The 22,106-nt window shown below is 34.9% G+C and overlaps 1 protein-coding gene across 1 annotated transcript; it reads left to right on the top strand.

Moving 5' to 3' along the window:
• Window positions 1-1,610: 1,610 nt before the first annotated feature.
• LOC128245197 (bone morphogenetic protein 3-like) lies at window positions 1,611-20,478 on the top strand. Its single transcript, XM_052963420.1, has 3 exons — window positions 1,611-2,415; window positions 14,579-15,576; window positions 19,128-20,478. Exons 1-3 carry the CDS (start codon window positions 2,133-2,135, stop codon window positions 19,317-19,319), a joined length of 1,473 nt encoding a protein of 490 aa, XP_052819380.1. The 5' UTR covers window positions 1,611-2,132; the 3' UTR covers window positions 19,320-20,478.
• The last annotated feature ends 1,628 nt before the right edge of the window (window positions 20,479-22,106 follow it).

Here is a 22,106-nt window from a genome sequence, read left to right as displayed (position 1 = left end):
TCCACATCCAATAAGCAAGCCAATTCGTAAGACCTATAATGGATAATAAATCAACAAACCAATATCAAAATTATGTCCACACAGTAAACACTTCAAAATATATGGCCAAACAGGGTAACAGTGCCGCACAAGCCTTTACTTGTAGTGAGTAAACAGTTAATATTGTTCGATATAGGAACTCGTGAATATCCCTGCAGTCTTTTTTATCTGTAGCCCTTTAAGGGGCAAGTCCCAACCACTAGATTCATAACTCTAAACATGTTCTTCTCAGAAAAAAGCGCGCATACAAGCCCTCTCGACAATCCCGTGTCACATCTGCAATTACAATACAATTATGCATATTTCTATTGGGATGTATTCATATGTATATGTATATTGTAGCACACGGTATATAATAATTATATTAAGAAAATTAATCCAATTATCAAGTTCACAGCCTACAGTAAAGATGCCAATGCCGTCATGGGACTCTCGGAGCTATCTCGTTACACCTTGTTTTATTTCAACCAACTCAATTCCTCCAATTACAAGTGCCAATAAAATAAAGATAAGAACACCATGAAACCTTAGACTAGAGGAACATAAAACACCCATCTTGTAAATTGGAGACCTCCGATCGGTATTAACGTTTTCCATTTTCATCACACGTAGACTCAGAAAGAAGTATCAAAAATATACCTATAGACCTGAAGCCTTGGTGTTGAATCTCCAGGTCTGTGGGTGGCACCGGAGTGAGGAGGTTGTTGTTCTTGTGTTGAAACAACAGAGGCCAATGTTTAAGATCTGCAAGAACCACTGTAATCAGATTTAATCATGTGTGATTAAACAGAATGTCGAAACATCGCTTCTCCTGTGCTGAGTAGCATCTGTTTGTACAACAATTTCTTCGAGAATATTAGATATTAAATGAATTTAAGGGCATACATTAATAAATGCCGCGTGCACTTAAGATCAAAGTGTGGATTTAAGTGCACTTAGTGTTATTGCGGTCTGCAGACGATGGTCACAAAATCAGCACACCATGCTCAGCATATTTGTGGTCATCCTGGTCAGTAGAACTGCGACCTACCAGGCTTGAGGGCGCTAATTCTTCCGGACTGGAGTCATTAAACTCATTACATATGGATAAACAAACTAACTACTTAATCTGACCTGATAACGTATTACATTACCAAAGATGTCTGTTTTAGGTATGCATAATAAGTCGAAAGGTTTAATAACAGCACTGTTCATTGTGATAAAAAGCTACTTCCTGTGTTCGAAAACTAATTAATGTCAGGCCCGCGGTTAATTTTCAATAAGTACTAAATGCCCTCGGGGTATTGATTGGTCGGTACTGACCAATCGGATAATATCTAACAAAAGAAGGTGTGCGTGTAAAGAGTTTCAATGGCGCCAGTATTCATGTAACTTGGCTGCCATAATTGTCCATGGTAAGACATAAGCCTCATATCAGTAAAATAATCTAAAAAGTTATTGTGAATAAAAGATTATGGTGATTTTACACGATCTTGAAGTAGCACTGACAATGCTGCATTAAATATATGGTCACATAACTCGAAGTTACGGTCACAGTCTTTCAAAAAGCAGATGTGTATAGTTGTATTATATTTTATTATTTTTTTCAATTCGAATTTCATAGGAGCGTTTTTTAAAGATGATTCGGTGATTTAACTTCATTAAAGCAATTTACTACAAGGAGAAATACGTTTCGACATACAGGATTTCTGAATGAACGCTAGTAAATTCGATTGTCGTCATACAGATGTGGGTGGGGTTAGCGACGTATCAGCCAATAGGATATCGCTTGATAACAAGATTGGTTTATAGTGTACGCGGTTATCAAAGACCGTGATTTACCGTAAGTGGAAATAGTTTGAAACATATCAATATCTGAAAATATTATATTTTGCGTGACATTTCGGATTTGTATAACACAAATATCTTTGAGAATTGTACGGATTATACTTGTGTTTTACTTCTTATAAAGTGACTATACATACGTATTCTAAAATGTGAAATACTTGAGCAAAGAAATTGTGTATAATGTGACGCTGAAATTGAAAGTTGAAATTATATGAATGAGTGTAATTATTATAAGCAAATGTAAGGATTAGAAAACAGCGTGAATCATGAAGCATTGTTCAAGAACGTTATTGTGCACCTTCTGCACAATATGTGTGTTTTCCATCGTGAAGCCCGAAGTCAGTGATGTGATGGTTGACAATGACCGTATGCATTTAGCTGTGAGGTCTATGCTTGGATTTGCGGGAGAGCCGAGAGGACCAAGGCCAGCGCTTAGTGCGGACAATGCGCCAAAATACATGCTGGATTTATATAACATGATCTCCGAGGGTCGCATGTCCACAGAACAGTTACAAGGAAATACTGTCCGAAGCATCCAGTCTTCGATAGGTGAGGAAGAAAAATGATATCAAAATCATAACTGTCTTAAATTCAAAAACAATAACGGCTATAACTTCATCTGAACTATATAGAAACGTTCTATGCGGTATATAAATAAGCTTAAACTCTGATACATATATTCATACAAGAATGTTCATTAAAAGTAATTTGCTATAACTTTTACTGTTGTTTGATGAATTACTTATTTGACATGACAAGCAATATCTTTTGACAATTGATTACTGAGATAAAATATTTCTTGAGAGAGTGAACTAACAGCATTATGATACGTAAATGTGAAAGGGCAAATTTGATGGCAAGAGGATGAAACAGCATTCCATGTGCAACACTAGGTGATTTATAGCCGTTTCTAGGAAATGTTATTATTGAAGCAAACTAATATATTCAATTAAAACTTTAAGCATTAATAAAGTAGAACATTAAGGATCATTAAGAATCGACAGGGCATTAAAGTGAAACATTATACTTGCTGAATTAGAATATATTTACAGTTGTAAGACTATAACTTCTTTATTTTGATACACAAACATATAAAGCCACTGAATTAAGGGAGTATTCGCATTAATGTATATCACTTTATGTGATTGTATAATGAGTTATGAACATCATGGGCGTATGAAAAAGCTCTAAACCACCACAACAGTTTCCTTAATATTTTACATTTTTTCTTTGCACTTTCCGCTTTAAGATTGAAGTAAAATTGCCATTAACTGTCGCAAAACTACTAAACCGTTTCTTGATTTTTTTACGTATTTGTCATAAACAGGTGTGAAAAAGAATGTGAATTAATATTAGTTTTATAGCAAGAAGAAAAGACAAAAGCATTATATACATTCAATCGAAGGGAAAATATTTCACATAATTGAACAGATGAAACGCTATATATGATTCAGAAATATAAGAAATGTTTTATTAAGATTTGATGAATACATTCTTGGTGGTGACCTCACTGATAATTTCCCAATTTTACTTTTTATTTTATACTTAAATATTTATGTGTCCCCCCCCCCCCCTCAATGAATGTTATTAGTTTGAGTCAGCGGAGGCATTACAGAGATGAAACATTAGGAATCGAGGGAAATAAAAGTGTCGGAATCTTGAAACTGTTTTCCATTCGGCTTTGGCATTTCTGTAATTTACTATGTAATGCCATGCCGGGTACATTTATGGCAATCAACGTAGAAGCGGGGGTCGTAAAATGGTGGCGCATCAATCACAAAGGGAAAGACTGGTCTTATGAGTGAAATTAAATGTGGCATGCTTATCAATAAAGTCTTATTGAGTTAAGCACCAAAAACTTATCAATATTGCCCCTTAAAACCTTTGACGCCAGTTCTACGCGAAACTCGTGTCTCGAGCAGAGTTGGTCTTGTTCTCTGATAATATTTACAGATATTCTGGTAATAGTTATTTTATAACAAGATAAAAGTTTAAGCATGATTTTTTCATACAAGATATGACTAGATAATAGATTTGGAAGCGCAGGAAAATAAAAAAAGATCACCTTTTGAAAAGTGTTTGGCGACCATAAAGTATACATGACGGCAAAAGAAATGTAATTCATTCATAAATATTTAGTGTTGCGATTTCCGTTTTATATTTATTTGATAGCTCGAAACTAATTTAGCAAAGTAGTCATAAAACTTGTGCATTTTTATTTCCTATTTATGAAAATATTCGACATATCTAGCTAATAAATCAGGCGCCCTTCAGATAAAGCAAAGGGATTAGAAGTAATTCAGCTTTAACGAATACATCACGTGTTACCATTCGGGTGTAAAGACTATATACAATTTGACCAGGTTTGCTATGAAATGTCTTTTTAATTAAGTAGTCTAACCATGTTTATGAGAAAAACGAATATTCAGACAGATATTGGCATCTGAGTTTGTTTTTATCCAACCGGTTATTTGATATTATCATGATACAATTTTAGTTGATAGATGTTATGCGTTTAATACTTTTAAATGCTTTTAAAGTATCATTCAAAAAATGAAATAATGTTAATTGAGAAATAATGATACGTTTTATGTGCAAAAATTTATTTCTGTCTTAGAATTTCAAGGTGATGCAATTATAATACTCTCAGTCCATCCAATTGAATATTCAATTAAGATACTCGTTTATTACAACAATAAAACGTTACAACTTCTACTTAACAATGTGCCATCAGGGGATTGTAGAAATGTCATATGGCGATATGCTAACATTGATTGCACGTCTAATAAAATTATCAACGTTTAAGTAAGTTTATCGCTATTAAATTGTCTAGGTTACGAATATTATTAACATATTGTGATAAATTCCACAATCTAGTTGAAAGTAATTATTGAAGGTTTATTATTCGACCGTTAAGGTAGGTCACGCCCATACATATGTATTCACACTCTGTTCGTGGGAAAGGTTGATATGGAACACACGGAAATGATAAACGATAAAACACCATAATGTTACAGATTATTTCAGATGTAACAATAGCCAAACAAACAATACCCCAGTAGATTTTTTCTTGCAACGAATGCATGGTTGATATGGAAAGGCTATATCAAAAAGAACATCCCCGTTTAGACTGACTGAAGAAAGACACTTCATGGCTTCCATCACATTGTATATAGCCTTTTATGCTGAGGAGCATTATAAGCGAAGGAAGCTATTACAGGCTTGGGCTTTAATGATGGTGAGTAGATGGGAAAAAACTTGAAATGCATGATAGTTAAAAAGGACATTTTGCCACAAGAAACCGCTTAAATAATCAGTCTTTCCGAGTTGATAAAAACACTTGTGTCAAACAGTGCCTTTTATTGGTAACACAATATAATTCATTGAAAGAGCCAGCAAAATAGTTGGATATCGTGTTTCTAGCACACAGCTTTATTCATTATGCTGCTCTTAAACCACTTCAAGATCCGTGAACTTAGTTTTGTTTTCCCTCTCACAATCTCTGCCTATATCTTCCGGCGACGTTGGACCTTCTTAGTGATTTTTGTCCTTAGATTTGAGATATTGAAAAAGTGTCACCGGTCGCTTTTGTTGGTTTGGTGTTAAAGTGAAATGCAGTCTGATTGAAACGATAACGAAATCGATGATAATATTGTTAAAATCTCGAAATTCGACACTTAAAAGTGGTTTTCAATATTTCTTTTACAACGGGCAATTGCCCTGTGTTTCTTCAGATGTAGTCGATAGTCTACACTTAATTGTAACAGCAGTGTTGACAGGCAAAAACAAAGGCTGTATGCTGCAAACATCCCTTCAAGCGATACTCTTATATTTATATCATCTATTGAAAACACGTTGCACCAGTTTCTTTTTGGTAAGATGTAAGACAAGGTTTTTATGAAAGACAACCTAGATTTGCCACTCAATTTGGGTACAATCAAGAATCTGGTGTAATGGAAACCTAGATTTAACACAGTTCAAAAATCTGGATACCTGATGCAACAAATGGACGCAAGAAAATTCGTCAACCTTCGACTCCTCCTTATTTGAAAAGCTAAACAGGATACATCACAATACTACCATTAATTTCATAACGGTTCACTAGAAAGACCAAAATCGCATTATATATATTTTACTTATACAGCATACTTGCCAACGACAAGTATCAGCTTACACAGAGTAAATGAAATCAAAAAGAGCACGATTTATATAAATGATTTATTGCATGTTCCTGCCAGACTACCAGCATACTTATTTGTTCTATTTATTTCGTCATAGGACTTAGCTTTACGACTTACCTTTACTCAAATGTGATTAGGATGTGATTTAAGAGAGGAAAACAAGGCAAATATCCTTGAGAGGCGACATCATTTTAAAATAATTATGCAATTACTGTCATATCCATTATGTTCAGTTTTCACTGCACTCACACCTGGAGTGTAAAACGATTTGAATTTTATGAATACCGTATTTTCTTACGTTGAAGTTTTCACGAAAGAGCAGTTAACAAAATTGATGTTTAAAGCCTTTTCTTGGAAAGCACTAACAGACTGATGGCAAACTAATACCATGCAATTATGTTGGGAATAAAATATGTTGGAAGTAAAAAGATATGATAATGTGAATATATTGATATGACGTATATACGCCACTTTGATGAACAGGTATACACAACTTACACAACTCAAAATATGGGAACACTGTCTGATTGTTTGTCCCGAACAGTTAGAATAATTACCAAGAAATGTTGATAACAGAATTGAATGGGCCAATAACAGTTTCATGCTCGAGTCTTTTACACAGTTTATCCCGCGTATATAGGAATATAGGATGAAGATGTCAGACCCTTTTAATTAATAACACAAAATAAAGCTAAAATAAAAAAAAGACTCTACTCAAACAAAAAGTCATAAGACACATTGTCAATTAGGTGAGATTGAGATGAGAGAGATTATGCCGATTATCATTCAAGCAGCCAGAACTCATTGTAACATCACGTAAACCTAAAAATGTTAATGATAATGGAGCACAAAAATAATTGTAAGAATAGTGTTTTTCGAATGAGCGATTTTAAACTGATACCTCACACCTGTTAAAGTAACTTAGATGTTTCTCAAATCTAAATATCAAGAAATCAGCGTGGTTCATAACTTCTGTCATTTCGTATTTAAACTATTTCATCTCAGTCTGTAAACTTGGCTGTTTTGTCAAGCTTTATAGCTGCGGGCCCCATTTTTTCGAAATATCTTAACAGACTTAAGTAGCTTAATTCAGTTAGTCAAAATACATATTTAAAATTGATTTTGATAAATGAAAAATGTTTTATTCTGATTATCATACAGATAATTTTTATTTAACGTCTAAAAAATCTGAAAGCAATAAACAATACGCAATTATAGTGAAACAATAAAAGTGAGATAAGCTTAATCCTGTTATAAGGAACTTCAGAAGTTTCGAGAAATTGGGGCCCATTGCATGAAGTGCTTAATCAACAACGCGAGCATTCAACTGTTACCTTGTGTGGTACGTTCATATACTTTAACGTGGTTTTCCACGATCATGTTCTCGACTTATAGTCAACACACCATCATTTAACACATAGTTCACACTGCTACAAGAAAAGGGATAAACAAAATTATTGAGTAAACCTTTGACAATTTAGCTGATAATGTCACGCGACAGATAACGACACACTTTTAGTACTATTGTTTCCGACTGCCAACTTCTATTGCTGTTACTAATGAATTTGCTTGAACATTGACAAAGAACATTTAACCTTTAAGCTTCACAGGTCTGTCTGTATGAAAGATGATTTCTTTACTGACACTTGTATCTATATGTTATCGTCCACTTCCACTCATTGGTATCCCTGCAAGTTATCATTTATGAACCACTTCCATAACAACACATTTTGTAGATGACCTAAGCGTTTCCGTTATTAAATAACAGTAAAAAGTCGATACACATACACCTGTATCGGTGCACATATACATGTATCGGTGCACACATATCTGTATCGGTACACATACACCTGTATCGGTACACATACACCTGTATCGGTGCACATATACCTGTATCGGTACACATACACCTGTATAGGTACACATACACCTGTATCGGTGCACATATACCTGTATCGGTACACACACACCTGTATCGGTGCACATACAGCTGTATCGGTGCACATACACCTGTATCGGTACACATACACCTGTATCGGTACACATACACCTGTATCGGTGCACATACACCTGTATCGGTGCACATACACCTGTATCGGTGCACATATAACTCAAACTGTTGTTATATCATTTGTGACAAAAGGACGCATGCAATGTAAAGGCCAAGCCATATGCACCCTTTATTATGACTATTTGCTTATCAGACATAAAGCTTCATATCCGTATAAGTTGACAAGAAAACGTTCAGCCATATAACAGCTTCAACATGAAGCAAACTTGACCGTATGTTCACTTTAGAAATATGCAATCAAATCGTGATATTCTGCCTCCTTATCTTATGTATCAGCCAATTTGTTTATAAACAATGTCGACAGTGCGCTCGAACATGTAGTTCCACTAGCTTTCAAACTATGAAATCATTGTTGGAAATCGTGGATGATATATTATCTCTCTGCTTGGAATCAAACGTAAGAAAATTCCTCGTGGGGGACAATTAATCTTATATGACAAGGTTTTTCGAAATTAATATATGTACAAAGAATTGATCATAATCTTAAAGTAGCTCTCAGCTTTTAGTCACCCCGGCGCCTTGATGGGTTGAGCTCGGGGTTAGAACCATTCAGTACAAAGCCAGCCGTTCCCTGACTATCTTTACGACATTCCTTATCTTGTAAATGAAAAACTAGGCATATCGCACATTAAATTCCTCACTTTCATAATGTACTCTTCAACATTCCAGCCAACACCCTGTCCAAGTTTCTTGTCGACGTGCTTAGCATAACTAACGCTATATTGAAGTCCTTGGTATGATTACAATGCTAGCAAATTGAGATATTTTACAAATGAATACAACATGTCATCGTAGTATTAGACAAGAAAATACATTTGCATATATATGTGCATCTCAAATACCTTTACTATTGAATGTAGGTATGCCCCGTGCTGTAGGTACAGAGGCTGTGTTATCATGAGGACTCCACCGTTATCAAATTCGTGCTTATTGCTTCCTGTTTGTAGTTCTCCAGCGACAATACGAAGACTAATTTGAGGTCAGAGCATTTTGAAATGAAAAACAAGAGACGAAAGCATGTTTCTTATAATATACAGAACTCACAACAAATGCTCTGAATCTAAAGCAATTTCAAGCTATTTCAAATAAAAATGAGCTGAAAATATGAGTGTTGCTGGTTTATTCCAACATTGCCATTAGGACGCCCTGATCAGGTCTTTATTTTTGTTCGTTAACAAAATCTTTCAAATTAGATAAACTGAATTGGGTCACCTCACTCCATAAAAGTGGAAATCTACATACTCTTACGTTGGATTTGCGTCTACAACCTCACAAAAATGTCAAACAAATGTTCTCGTGAAACTGAAGAAAGTTTACATTATTTGAGAACACCTGTGCAATGTTTTGGCTTGTTGCACTCCTGATTACAACCTGTTTGATTGTTTGGTTGCAGGTAAATTAACATTGCTTTGGTCGCCAGTATATTAAGTGTAAACTGCGCTATAAAATAGTGTTACTTTACAAATATGAAACTTCATATTTGAAATGCATCTTATGTTTGTCGAATCAATCATCCCATTTTTTCCGGGCTTTCAAAATCCATTATAAAATTGTTCTGAACTATGTGATAAATTAGCCCCATGATAAATGTCATCAGATAAGCTGAAATCAAAATATACCATTATTTGGTAGCAAAACAACAACCTATTAAGTGGTTATCAGATGTATTCATGACACACTACCACTTTTCAAAGATGTCACTACGTATTGGACCAGTCTGAATGTCCACAAGTGGACACTGACACTATAAAAACATATACGATATCATCGCTGACAGAAAACATATGATAACACATATAACGACCGTATACACCTGTGTGTTTTGTCTTACAATTTCGATAGCAATCGATCATTTTTGTATACATATACTTAACTTCTTTTCAACGAATCCAATTACGCCGCATCTGATATTATAATGATACCGATGCAGAAACCAATTCTGAAGTCCAGTTTCGCGTTTCTAGAATATGAACTTGCAGATGAGAGATGTGTTTGTTTAAAGCACGCCTAAAGATACTGAGTCCTTATTCGGTTTGGAAACAGATACTTTTCGAAAACACGAAATGAATGCTAAGTATGAAGTTAGCTCTCTGATTCATTAAGATTGTTCATTGGAAGCAATTGTAGGCACAAACATCTACTCCTCTAAGCAATGGCCAGGGCAAGTTGAAGTGAAACACAATGTTTGTTTTTGGTTTCCTGACCTACCCTATTGTTCCCGCCCGATATTGCCACGTGCCTTTAAAGTGTGTTTTACCACATGACATCATTTAACTGTATTACCATCTGCCATTATATTTTGTTTTGCCACCTCACGTTCTGTCCTGTAAGACACCTGACATTATACCAAAGAACAAGACTATAAATATGACATTGAAATATGAAGGCGTCGTAGGTGAGACCGCTATTGCTCTGTATTTCTAAACATTCAGATTGATAGCCAGTGACCTTTCTCATGATATATACATTATACATTTAATATATAATTTTATACAGTGGAACAGTATAAACGCCCAGATGGCAGTTTTGTATATTAAGCAATTTCGTTATGGATGAAGACAAGGGAGGCCATTAAACCAATGATGGCATGTGTATTTATTAAAATGTTATCAGTTATTTCGCTGACAGTAATAATGTCAATTGTACATCTGATTAATTCGATGATAAATTTTCCCAATGTCATCAACATAGTGATACGAGAGAGTATATATTTAAACTAATGAGAGAAAGTGTGACAGGCCTGAAGTTTTTACCATAAAACTATGACTTAAGAGGCCATCCCGACAGTAAATCAGCTGCTTAGACGTCTCTTATACCGATCAGTTTTCTGTTCTTCATCTTTGAGCCTTTAAACTCTAGAAGCGTGTTCATTGATTTCGTTTTTGTTATAAAGGTTGTTTTTTTTATCAAATTTGATCTTGATTTAAAATTCCATTCTTTTTTTGTACGGTTAACGTCATTAAGCATGAGAGAAATTCAAATTATTATTCTTATACGGTGTTAAATATCTATATGAAAAACACTAGATTTAATATTATGTAACCTTCTACTATTAAGTTTTGTATATATCTAGACATCGTAATTTAAATTTTGTTTTTCCCATTTAACTAGGAAAGTGGATTCATTGATGTTCGACCTACATTAATATTTGAATAAAGATGTTAATACTTTTAAGCCCCCGACGCAGGAATTATAACAATTCTGAAAAGACTAGAATGGAAATCGGTGTTTCCTGGCGTCTTAAATTCTCGCATCGAACAGTTAATTTTCCCTTACTTTCAGGCTTTAATTCGGATATGTAAAGTCGGATTAAAGGTATCATATCTGAGATTTATCTACAAATCTGTTTACTAAACAAACAAGCATGGGCGATAAATAGAAGTTTAATAATAAAGATTTGCAAGATATCGTAAGAGGGTCAGGGAAAAGCAAACTAATTATTCCCTCACAGACAGCTTGACGAACCGCCGAGAAAAAAGTGATTAACGAACACAGCCAGGCTTATGTGCAACTTAAAACAGACATACTAGGCATTGCCGTTATTACTACGCGTGTGCATGTAGTATCATGACGACAACACCGTCAATTCGAACAAGTTCTTTCATTACCAAAACTTGTGATTAAAGCTGCACTCTCACAGATTGAACGTTTTGACAACTTTTTTATTTGTTGTCTCGGAACGAGCCAATTTATGCGAAAATGCATGGGAACCAGTGATGTAAGACTGCTGACAAAAAAATCAGATCCCTGATTTTCATATATAAGTTAAAAAATTGATGTTTTATGCATTTGTCTTAAACCGTTAGTAACGCGTTTAGCCATAAAACATTAATTTTCGAACGGAAATATTAAAATCTGCGATCTGATATTTTGTCATCAGTCCTATATCACTTGTTTGCTGATATTTACGCAAAAATTGGTTCACTTTAATACAAAAAATAAAAAAAAGTTGTCAAAACGGTCAATCTGTGAGAGTGCCTTTTTAAAATATTATTCTGTATTTTTCTTCAATGCAAACTTGCGAAACATTCCATATTCATTATAATATTATGAGGAACTCGATCTGGCGTGACTCGGTTGAAGAAAATGTAGCAGAAATTTCCATGACACTAATTTACAGCACGTTTACGTGCTAATCTTTTACTGCCTTTTTGCTTTTAATTGACAGTAAATTAAAAATGATGCGTATCTATTTGTTATCATTTCATTGTATTATCGACAACCAATGTCAACCTGAGAATGGTATACTGGTATTGGTGTCTGTCCCTCACCTTAGTGATCGGGGATTCAAGCCCCACAATCGGGTCATTCACGTGACATCTCATAATGAACACATGTTCTGGTTTCTACCAATGTAACGGACTCGACAGCGATTCTAAAATAAATAAGAATAAACCAAAATATACCCCCTTTTTAGAGATATTCATAATACGTTAAATTATGTCCGTGTTAATAACAACAGAACAAAAATGTATTTACAGAGTTGAAAATCTAGACCCTGCGTACCAGTAACAATAAATAACACATATATTGAATACAAAATGTAACACTTCCCGGAATGGTACGGACACATACGGTTTGGGTGAGGAGGGAAATCAAGAAAAGTGATTTTAGCTTACTGATGTTAAGTTAATGTGATTCACCAATTAAGATCCATTAAACATGCCTTGATATCATCTTCATTTGCTTAAAAAAACGAATCATTGTTTCTTTTTATGTTACTTTTAACCGCTGTCAAAACATGACCGATAATGCTAAGATTGAACCGATAATAATAATAAACATCTGTCCTGTGCATGCTCATTTGTTCATATATGTTTTTGAAGGATGAGCAAGCTATTTCATTTCGTGTACTTAGTACTAACCAAACATACGCTTGCACGATTAAATAACCAATCAATTCTGACGACGTTAACTCCGGTGCCTCTGCTCCGGACAGTTTCCTTTCTATTTCTTCTTTGGGATCAATAAGCATGCCAGGTACAGACTAAAGATTCCTAAACATAGCTTGGATTTTCCCATTAACGTATACCGTACACTAATCCACAGGTTAAATAAACGCAATTTTGTTTTCTTAGCTCTTGACCTATCTTCATGTGGTCAAATATTAAAATATTGATCAAACACTTGAAAGATGCGCCGCAAAATTAGCATAACCTTACACAGCAAAATTGCATTCTTCTGTCAGAGCCATTCTTGTCAACATTCATTGAGAGGGTTAATATAAAACCTTCAGTATACATAGTACGACCATTATATGGACAATCCCTTAAGTTAATTAAGATGCTTTGAAATACAATAATAAAATATAAAAAGCCAGTTTAATAAAACACTGAACTGTAGCGAAGTTATTTTATGACGGTAAATATATTTCATTGATGTATGGGTAATTGCAGGGAACGCTCAAATTATTCGGTGCAAACTCCCGTAAGTCTTTTTACTAGCCTCCTTTGATGAATCAACAGTTGCCATTTTGTTATGTTCAATAAATTGACGTTTCTATTTGTGCCGACATGTGCCACTTTGGCGACCAGCTTAACTTAAATTAGCCTTTTTTAATCAAACCCGGTCATTTGGATTGATTTCTTTGTTATGCCTTTTCCGTGGTTTCAAAGTATTTTGTATTATTAAGTAGCAACTGAGGGTCCTGAAAAGAAGCCCATCACAAAAGGATATGTTTTTGCTGTCGAAGCTGAATGCTTCCATTGAGTCCCCTCAATGAGCGAGTATTTGTGTTACAGGGCATTTTTAAAGGAAACATTCAATTTTGTCACAGCGCGAGTTGAATAAGCCGAGTATGTTATTAAAATATCCTAGCTGGAGACTCAGCTCCATTAGAAATCAATTTTCGAATTATAGTGTGTTCTTTTATATGTTCCCTAACCGCAAATAAGCTACAAACTCGAATCTAAATATCTATAATGCGTAACAAATTGTCATTAAAATCGTATAAGAGAAAACGCTTGCTAGAATGCAGGGGGAAGATTATTATTCGTGTCGTCTTAATGCCAAAACTTAAGAATCATTTACTTTGCTCTACGCTTGTCAGCAGTCTGAATTTGAAACCTATTAACGATTTTGATGTTTAGCAGTTTTACGTGCAAATATTCAGTGGATATTAATGCGCAAACAAACATGCCTTAAGTTGGTGACATTTTGCCCTATGACCCTGTACAGCTCTTTAATACTCCATCATTAAAACGATGTTAAACACACAAAAACCCTCTGTTGACAATGCTGTTAACGTTGCTATGTTGATAACTAACTTTGACGATTAAAGGGATTATCCAAACAAACATTAGGGAGTCGACCTTGCGTCCGTCAAGGAATGTATACAAATATCTTTACGAATGAATGGCATCGAAAACATCCTGTAATGAGATACAGAAGTACACGTTCCTTGATCTTACAAGGCATTGTATTTCAACCATTCTTATGTTCTATTCTTTTATCTTTCCAGAGACGGTCAACGGTCAGCCCATGTTCGTTTTTAACTTGACGTCGCTTTCGTCGGCGGAAAAGCAAAACGTCAGTGCAGAAATCCATTTTTACAAACGCAGAAAATCACGCTACAATAAAAAGGCACATTTGACAATGTCGTTGCATGAGATAGCAACTGGACACACTAAAGATAGTGGTGCAATGTCAGTGTCCCTAGAAAGTTACGGCTGGCAGCGTGTCGATGTTAGTGACATTGTACAAAGCTGTGTAAGTGAAAATACTTTACACCCTCAATCATTGGGGTTGAACTTCAAAATGTCAAAGCCTCATCATAATTCCAATTTGTTGCAATTAAAACGTTTCATGCATAAACATTCAGTGCCATATTTAGTTGTTTACTCAAATGACTCTAAGACTATCGATGAGGATGAGTTAGAGGATTTATCTGAGAAGCAAAAAGGTATCGATCACTTGCACGAGGCATATTTGAAAACAGAATCCCTTTTGCCTCCAAGAACTAGAAGATCAAAACGTAGTCTTTTAGACAACAACGCTGACTACCCCATTTATCAGTCACGTGCTCGTTCACTTTCAATATTGACCAACGAAATTCCAGAAGACCCTGAAGATTATAACAAACCGTATCCAATCCATGCAAAGACTCTGCAGACGCATCCGGGAATGTTACAGACGAGGAAAGAATCACGACATAAAATATCTGATCCTAGATTAATTCCCTTGCCCGGGGAGTATGCCAGCAAAAAGAAACGAAGGCGTGACAGGAAGAGGAACAAACGAAAGAAAGACCAAAAGGATCGGATGAGCAACCGTTTGGAACTGCCAAAGGAGTGGGACGATTTACGGGAACTGGCTGAGGACGAGAAAAAGGACGGATCGTGTGGAAGGAAAAAGTTGGTCGTAGACTTCAGCGATATTGGCTGGGGAGAGTGGATTATCTCCCCGAAGTCATTCAAGGCTCATTACTGCGCTGGATCATGCACCTTTCCATTGACAAAGGTAGGAAAACAGTTGATCTCCACTTAAAATAATTGCGTAAATCTAAAATAAACTTTATGGTTCTAATAAAGAACTAAAAATATTAAGATTTTAATCTAGTGTTTACCTTTATAAATGGTAAAGGTAGTTTTAACTTCTGCATTTCCTGATTGGGCATGTAATTACATCAAAGCCTTTCGAGCCTTGTTCGTGTTGATTCAGGCAGTTCGCAAGTATGTTAAATCTCAATTGTCAGGTACCATTTAAAATAAATCAGATTCCGAAACCATCAGACAAATTGCAAGAATCGTTCATGGGGTTGGCGGAGAACTATAGGTGTCGTATGGTCGAGCCAGCGGTTCAATGACTCTCTTTGTGCCACGGCTTGTATCTGATCCTCGCTCGAGCATTATCTTTGACACTACCAATTATTTTTCTTGTCCACTGAGCAGCTAGTCACTTTCCTCTGTCAAATCGGTTCGCCCTCTAATCATTGGTTATTGCGGTCTTTTCGTTGAAGTCAGCGGGTATGAAATTCTCTTTTTTCGACCAAATCTCGATCGTTTATCCCGTTCCTGTCACCTAATATTCGTGTTTAGAATTCTACAATACGTTCATTGTTGTTGATTTCCTCACGTAGCGTGTGTCTATTATTGTTTAACTCGTCTTCGTTTCATCGGTGAATTCGTTTGTTCTTTTATTGCCTACAGCACTCTGTAATTAAGAGTAAAATACATGTATTGGGATTTTAAGCGATACAGAGCCATGGAATGATATGTAATTATTTATTGCTGGTAAAGTGAACAAACATATCATTATCTAGACAACAGTAACATAAGTAATATTGATAACCTTATACTCTTGCCTACAGAAGTCTGAAGTAATTAAATTACTTAAAACAAACGAACGTGAACTTTTCTATGCCCTCGTACCGAGACACCTGCTAGACAGGCGGCTATTGGGTTTCATCTTGGACGCTCCTGGAAGCATTTTAGACTCCCAGACGGTGATCAGTTGGCAAAAAATCTATCATATCTGTTTTCAATTTTCTTCTATCTTGCAGATATGATTTATGGACGTGTTAAGTGTCGTACAATGTCATACATTGAAGTCATTAATTACGAGTGATTACACAAAACTACGCGTTGAGCAAACCATAATAGTAAAAGTAAGACTTCAGTAGATCATTTGTTTTTTCAAAGTAAATTCAAAATTATACATGGTGATTAAGAAATGTTAATGGTCATTTGACTCGTATGTACAATGCAAGTTAGTAATAGTTTTGTACCTCATGCCGACAATAACAAAAAGGAACGTAAATGAAGCGAGTATATCCAATGGCGCCTAGCAAACAAACTTGCGTTATAGTATGATGATTAAATGAGAACGTTATGACGTTTGCAGTATTCTAAAGTTGGCCAACGTGGACTTTTTGACGCCGTGTGTTGCTGTCTATAATCATAAGTTACACTACAAGTTCTTCGTCGAAAACCTACTAATAGTGACAGTGCAGACACGGAGGTGCTAGGCTGATGATTTTCTGATTTGTGATCCCGAGAAATTTATTATTTATGGTTTATGACCTATCTTTGTCTTACAACCATCCATGATAATAATTTGTAGCAATGACGCCTTCGTAGAGGGTCGATAGTTTTTGTATCTATAAGTAGACAGTAACATTTTCATAGTTTGATGTTTACTTTAACAAGAAGTTTGAATGTTGCCATGTAAGAAATGTCGAATACGTGACAACAACAATTTGCTTGTGCAAATGGCACAGCACTTAACAAAGCGATAAAACATTGGATTTAAGGTCACGCGTGTGGTAAATTATGTACAAATATCACCACACTAAATCAGTCTTTATTTTCGAGCTGGCGTCCAAATTATCTTTGATATGATAGTTATGTCCTGGGCTCATATATTTTATAATCCTTTAATTCAAAACCTATAGCTTTCTTCGGGTAATGAGTCTGTTTCGTATTGATACATAAAGCAATGCGCATGAATGCTCAGGTACATTAAACAACATTTTAAATATTTCAAATCAGATAAAAATGAAAAATAGAAAAGAGACAAGAAAGGGCGATGTAAAAGCCAAACTGTTCAACTCAATGGGGGAAGTAGGACTTGATCTAAAAAGGTACACCACTTACGATATGACAAACAGGATTTCATATTTTAAACGCATTACCCATCCATAAGCACATCATCTCACACGGAGAGTATGTCCTGTTCGAATATATAATTTTACAAAAAATTATATAAGCGAAAGAACATCAACGATCTTTAAACAGCGGATACCTACTGGTATTTCAAACTAAAATGTACATGAACACATATTTTAAAAAATGCAAACAGAAAAACTACATGTAGACTGTTTTTCGAAGGTATTGTGTGCCTAGGTGTTGTCATCGGTAGCGTGCAAAAAAACTAAAAGCTTTCGATATTTAAAATCCAATTCAAACTAAGTGCATATTTTCCCAGTGAAAATTCGCACATGTAAAGCAAGACAGCCAGCTTTCACTTCAACAAATGCTGAATTAATATGCCCATTTTCGACCAGAAATTATTAAAAACATTAACTGTGACCAAACACCAGAAATATTCAACATAATTAAATGAAACTTGGTACACTTGTTGTCAAAGGAAATGATCTACTATAAAGCAAAGTCCATCGATTTCTGACTTATGTCCAGTCATGCCCCCTGTTCAAAAAAGAAGCACACAAACAAGAGGAAGAACATTCGACATTCGCTCCGCGGCATTCATTTTGTATTATACGTGACAGAAGTTGTTTTTCTATGCTTCAATGTAGAGTAAACAGTAAAATAAGATACCCGTTAAATGCTTCCAGCAATAGCATTTAAACTCTGCTATCGAGATATGATAATGCTTCTCATGAAAAAATAGACGTGTTCATATATTTCAAATGTACATTATCTTTATTTAGTTTATTGTGAGCTACAAATTTGACATGTTAAATACCATTCATTCAAAATGCATCGTCATCAGAAGGCGACAGTAGACGCAAGATTATCGCGTAACCCGGCTCACTTTGTTAGGTGTGAGTGTTTGTTTTACAGGCGTCAGGCTGCTTTCATCTTTGTAGTTCTCTCTCTTTAGCCATTCTGACCTTATTTTCGCCAGGCTTCTAAGTCGTGTCCTATTGTAGTACACATGTTTAAATCATATTACAAAGCTATGCTGTATGATGTATCGCAATGTTTTCAATTTCATTACAAAGCTATGCTCTATGATGTAACATAATGTTATCCATCTCAAGATGAATATTTGACATGGTTTTTGGCGGACTCGCCTTTGAACTTGTACAGAAAACATATTCAGCAAAATCTTCAGCGACTCTACCTCACACTGCATGGGGCTTACAAAAAATGAGTACATTCAAATAAATCAATGTTCGAAGATACAAAGAGAACAACAAAAGCAACAACAACAACAAAAACGTTCGAGGCCTCATAAAATAATGCTTATAGTCAAATTTCCCAAATGCTTTTTACAATTTGAAAATAAACATATGTTCTAACTGACCTTCTTTTTTGTATTTTCAGAAAATGAGACCCTCGAATCATGCAACCATCCAGAGTCTTGTGAATGCTGTTGGGATTGATCCTGATGTCCCCGCACCCTGTTGTGTGCCTGACAAACTATCGTCCATCACGCTGCTCTATTTCGATGAAAATGGAAACGTGGTCTTAAAGAACTACCCGAACATGACCGTTCAAAAATGCGCATGTCGGTAAACATATTTATAAAAAAGTAGTTCTACAAAGCAAATATATCACCTCACCACCTGGAACCTGTGTCTACCACTGCGCACATTTGATGCAATCTTCGAGTAAAATTCCAGTCATCAGTAACTAAATCAACTTTAGTTAGTAGTGGACACCAAAACAGACTGCATCTGGACAAAATACAACAGACACACACACACACTTATGGCAGCAAATACGTTTTAGACAAATCGGCCAATGACAGAACGGCCCCAGGAGACTAAAACTCAGGGACATTCTAAATGACAGTGGACTTTGTTCCCACTTTATGGTGGGGGTTGTGTCTCATAGGGTTTGGCTGTATATATCTTGTATACTGCTCCCATAGGTGGGATTGAGCCGCTAATTTGTGCGGTGTACCATGTCTCACCATATTTATGAACAATAGCAAACCATGCAAAATATGTATGATAACGTTTGCATTTTGCCTTCACATGACTAGTAATGAAAGACTTATTGACGAAGCAATAGCTGAAAGAAAGAGTAGGGAAGTTTATGATCTTTGTTATACATAAATTATCATTATAAGTTTTCTTCTGAATCGTATCTTTGTGATATATGTTGTATACTTGTTGTGAAATGTGTTGCATATTTAGTACGCATTTCAAGATGATTCACTTTGTCAAAATATGTGTAAGAATGTGATGGTAGGGGCAGAATGAGTAAAATAGCACAGCGGTGATAGAAGGTATCAATTTTGTATCAGGCATGCAGCTATGTAATGTGAAGAAAATGGATGATTTTCCTATGATTAATTAACAATAACTACCTCATTAGTATAACGCGAACATTTGAATGTACATATATATCTTCTACAACAGTGTGACTCAGCAGTTTTTCAAGTACTCCAAAATGACCTCTTCGATGTTTTCTTACTTGAAAATAATTTAAAAAAGTAATAAGTGGATGTATTGTAATCAAACACATTGATCGTCAAATGAAATATAAAGACGATTTTTAGATTTTCATGAGCTCCGATTTCTATAAGTAGTTATTATATTTTTTTTTTTTTAAATATGCCAGTGATTTTCTGTGTCGTTATATGGAATATACCTTCTATGAAATTACATATTTTGTGATTAAGTATTTGTAATTTTATGTTATTAATAAAACATGTCTATACTTGAGATTATAAATGTTGTTTTTCTATTTTCCAAAGTGTATTGCACTCTCTGCACATATGTCTCATGTGATACTAGGCAGGCCTTTTTCTGTCCATCTTACTGGTCAGAATATCTGACCCATGTTTTGACCCATTTCCAATTCCAAATATGTTTATCCCAATTTCAAGAAAAAAATCCAAAACGAGATGAAATTGCTTTCCCGAAAGACCTGCATGGCTTCTCGACTGACACCGAGCCCGTTAATGCAGGAGCAATTATAAATGCATTCATCAGCACTTTTGGTTGACATTCATGGTTAAATATACTAATTTCACTGAGAATTGTTTCCTAAAATAATAATTTTGTTGATGATTTTTATTCCCAATTTCATGATTAAAAAAAATCCCAATTTTTGCTGGTACTTTATCCCAAAATTGACAAAAAAGGCCTGCAATGTTTAAAACAATAATATAAGTACCAAGAATATCATCTAACTCCAATATGAACAAAGTATTTTAATATAATGAATGGGCGGGCATAGAATATGTATACATGTTTGCTATGGTTTACACTAAAAAGTAAGGATTAGCCAGGTGTATTTATCTGATCTTTGAAAACTCCGCTAGGTCTATCAAGTTCTTTCATCTGTTTTACTCATCTATACAAAATTGCACTACATGTTTAACATACGGCAAAGGTCGTTGACTTGCAATAACAAAGTAAGAGCATTCTAAAACATTTTAAAAACATTTCACCAATATCGTTTGATTGACAAAAATGACATTCCTCATCATTTCGTTTAATAGTAAGCCATGGTCCATTTTGCGACAATGATTACACATTCAAAATTTTATCAAATATTGCAAAAATAAATGAAGAATATTTTCACAATGGCATTCATAACGAAATATATCATAAAGCCTTTTATAGTTCAAACATTTAAAAAAATTAACATCAACAATCCAACTTTGTATGTATTTGGTCAAACGAAACACCCAGTCTTCGCAACCATATGTCAAAATTGGCTCATACTTTATTCTTTTATCATCTCTATTTCGCCTCATAATATCACAAATTGTGACTTATTAAAGTTTATGTTTAGGTTCGATTAGTAATCAGAACAGATTTAAGTCGCCCTCGAAATTAGCATTCACCACCGTAGCATCGGCATATATTAAAAAGAAAAGTAAAAAAAAAAATATTTTTAAACATTTCATACAATAAAATAGGTAGAATCACCATTGCTCATTGAAAATTGTATTTAATACATATAAACATGGCGATAGGTCATAGAATTTGACTTATAAATTAAAAAAACCCAAACTGTATGAATACCTAGGCTAAAAAAACATGAAATAGCATTTCAGCAGTTTATGGCAATTTGTGTCAAAATAAGAGTTATCTATATGAAAAAAAACCTTGATGTATTCATATGTCTGTAATGGTGTCAATACACAAACATGTTTGAATCGGTATCTTATTCGGTGTGTCATTCATAAATGATATCCGCAAATTATAAGCGAATAGAAACATCAAAATATGCGAAAATTAAAATCTTATACAATAACTATGAAAACGTATCTGTAAATACGACAGGTTACAGAACAACCATGCAGTTACAGTTGAGCATTTCAATTTCTTAATTTAGAGGCAT

The sequence above is a fragment of the Mya arenaria genome, chromosome 2 (assembly GCF_026914265.1).
Source record: "Mya arenaria isolate MELC-2E11 chromosome 2, ASM2691426v1".
Lineage (NCBI taxonomy): Eukaryota > Metazoa > Mollusca > Bivalvia > Myida > Myidae > Mya > Mya arenaria.
Note: the sequence above shows the minus strand (reverse complement) of the source record. Positions and strands in the feature narration are given on the sequence as shown.

What these genes read in the sequence shown, in the direction of transcription:
- LOC128245197 (XM_052963420.1), top strand. Translation starts at nt 2,133, where the DNA reads ATGAAGCATTGTTCAAGAACGTTATTGTGCACCTTCTGCACAATATGT. An exon ending in AAGCATCCAGTCTTCGATAG is followed by an intron (nt 2,416 to 14,578) that starts GTGAGGAAGAAA and finishes TTATCTTTCCAG; the next exon opens with AGACGGTCAACGGTCAGCCC. An exon ending in GCACCTTTCCATTGACAAAG is followed by an intron (nt 15,577 to 19,127) that starts GTAGGAAAACAG and finishes TTGTATTTTCAG; the next exon opens with AAAATGAGACCCTCGAATCA.